At 36.5% G+C, this 902-nt stretch overlaps 1 protein-coding gene across 1 annotated transcript in view; it reads right to left on the bottom strand.

The window, feature by feature from the left end:
• Positions 1-841: 841 nt before the first annotated feature.
• Positions 842-902, bottom strand: part of LACBIDRAFT_322055 (uncharacterized protein) — a gene marked incomplete at both ends in the record, with an annotated part of 893 nt that continues 832 nt past the window's right edge. Inside the window, one exon of the mRNA XM_001874729.1 lies at positions 842-864. Within this exon, the coding sequence (XP_001874764.1) occupies positions 842-864 (23 nt within the window). The remainder of the gene's footprint in view (positions 865-902) is intronic.

Genomic DNA, 902 nt, shown 5'->3' with positions numbered 1-902 from the left:
CTGTCTTCAAGACACCTCAAAGGATGAATCAGCCCATCATCCTACAGCCCTCAAAGACCTGTATCAAAGTTGACTATGTTTGGGACAGGCCAGTAGTTATCAATGTGAAAGCAGACAGCATGAAATGCAAACTTGGTCATGATGTCAAAAACTGGTCATGTCATGTCAATGAGCTTACAATTATGTCTTCAGATAGGACAGTAGGTATCAATATGAAAGACATGGAATGGCCTTTCCTAATGTGAAAGACAACTTGTGCATGATGTCAAATACTAATGCTGCAGCACTGGCAATATGATGGCAATCCTTCAACCTCATCCCCATAACATAGATAGGGCCAAGGACACCATAAACTACATGTCAACTACAAACTTTTTTAAATGAAAAAGCAGACACTACAAACTCTTCTAATAAAAAGTGCACACTACAAACTTTTGTAGTCTCAAAAAGCGGACACTACAAACTTTTCTAATGAAAAAGCGCAACACTACAAACTTTTCTAATGAAAAAGCGCAACACTACAACTTTTGTAGTCTCAAAAAGCGGTCACTACAAACTTTTTTAATGAAAAAGCGCAACACTACAACTTTTGTAGTCTCAAAAAGCGGACACTACAAACTTTTTTAATGAAAAAGGGCACACTACAAACTTTGTAGTCAAGATAACCTTTTGACTCTAACCCTAACTATGTAGTCTAAGTCCACGCTTTTGTAGTCTAAGTTTGACTTTTGTAGTCTTTTGTAGTGTATTAGTAAACTTTGTAGTCTAATTTCGACTTTTGTAGTCTTTTATAGTGTATCAGTAAACTGTGTAGTCTAAGTCCGACATTTTTTGTAGTCTATCAGTAAACTTGGTAGTCTATATCTGATTCTTATAAGTAGTACGGGATGCACCTCCTTTTG

Source organism: Laccaria bicolor, genomic scaffold (assembly GCF_000143565.1).
Source record: "Laccaria bicolor S238N-H82 LACBIscaffold_2 genomic scaffold, whole genome shotgun sequence".
Taxonomy (NCBI): Eukaryota; Fungi; Basidiomycota; class Agaricomycetes; order Agaricales; family Hydnangiaceae; genus Laccaria; species Laccaria bicolor.
This window is presented reverse-complemented; position numbering and strand designations above follow the sequence as displayed.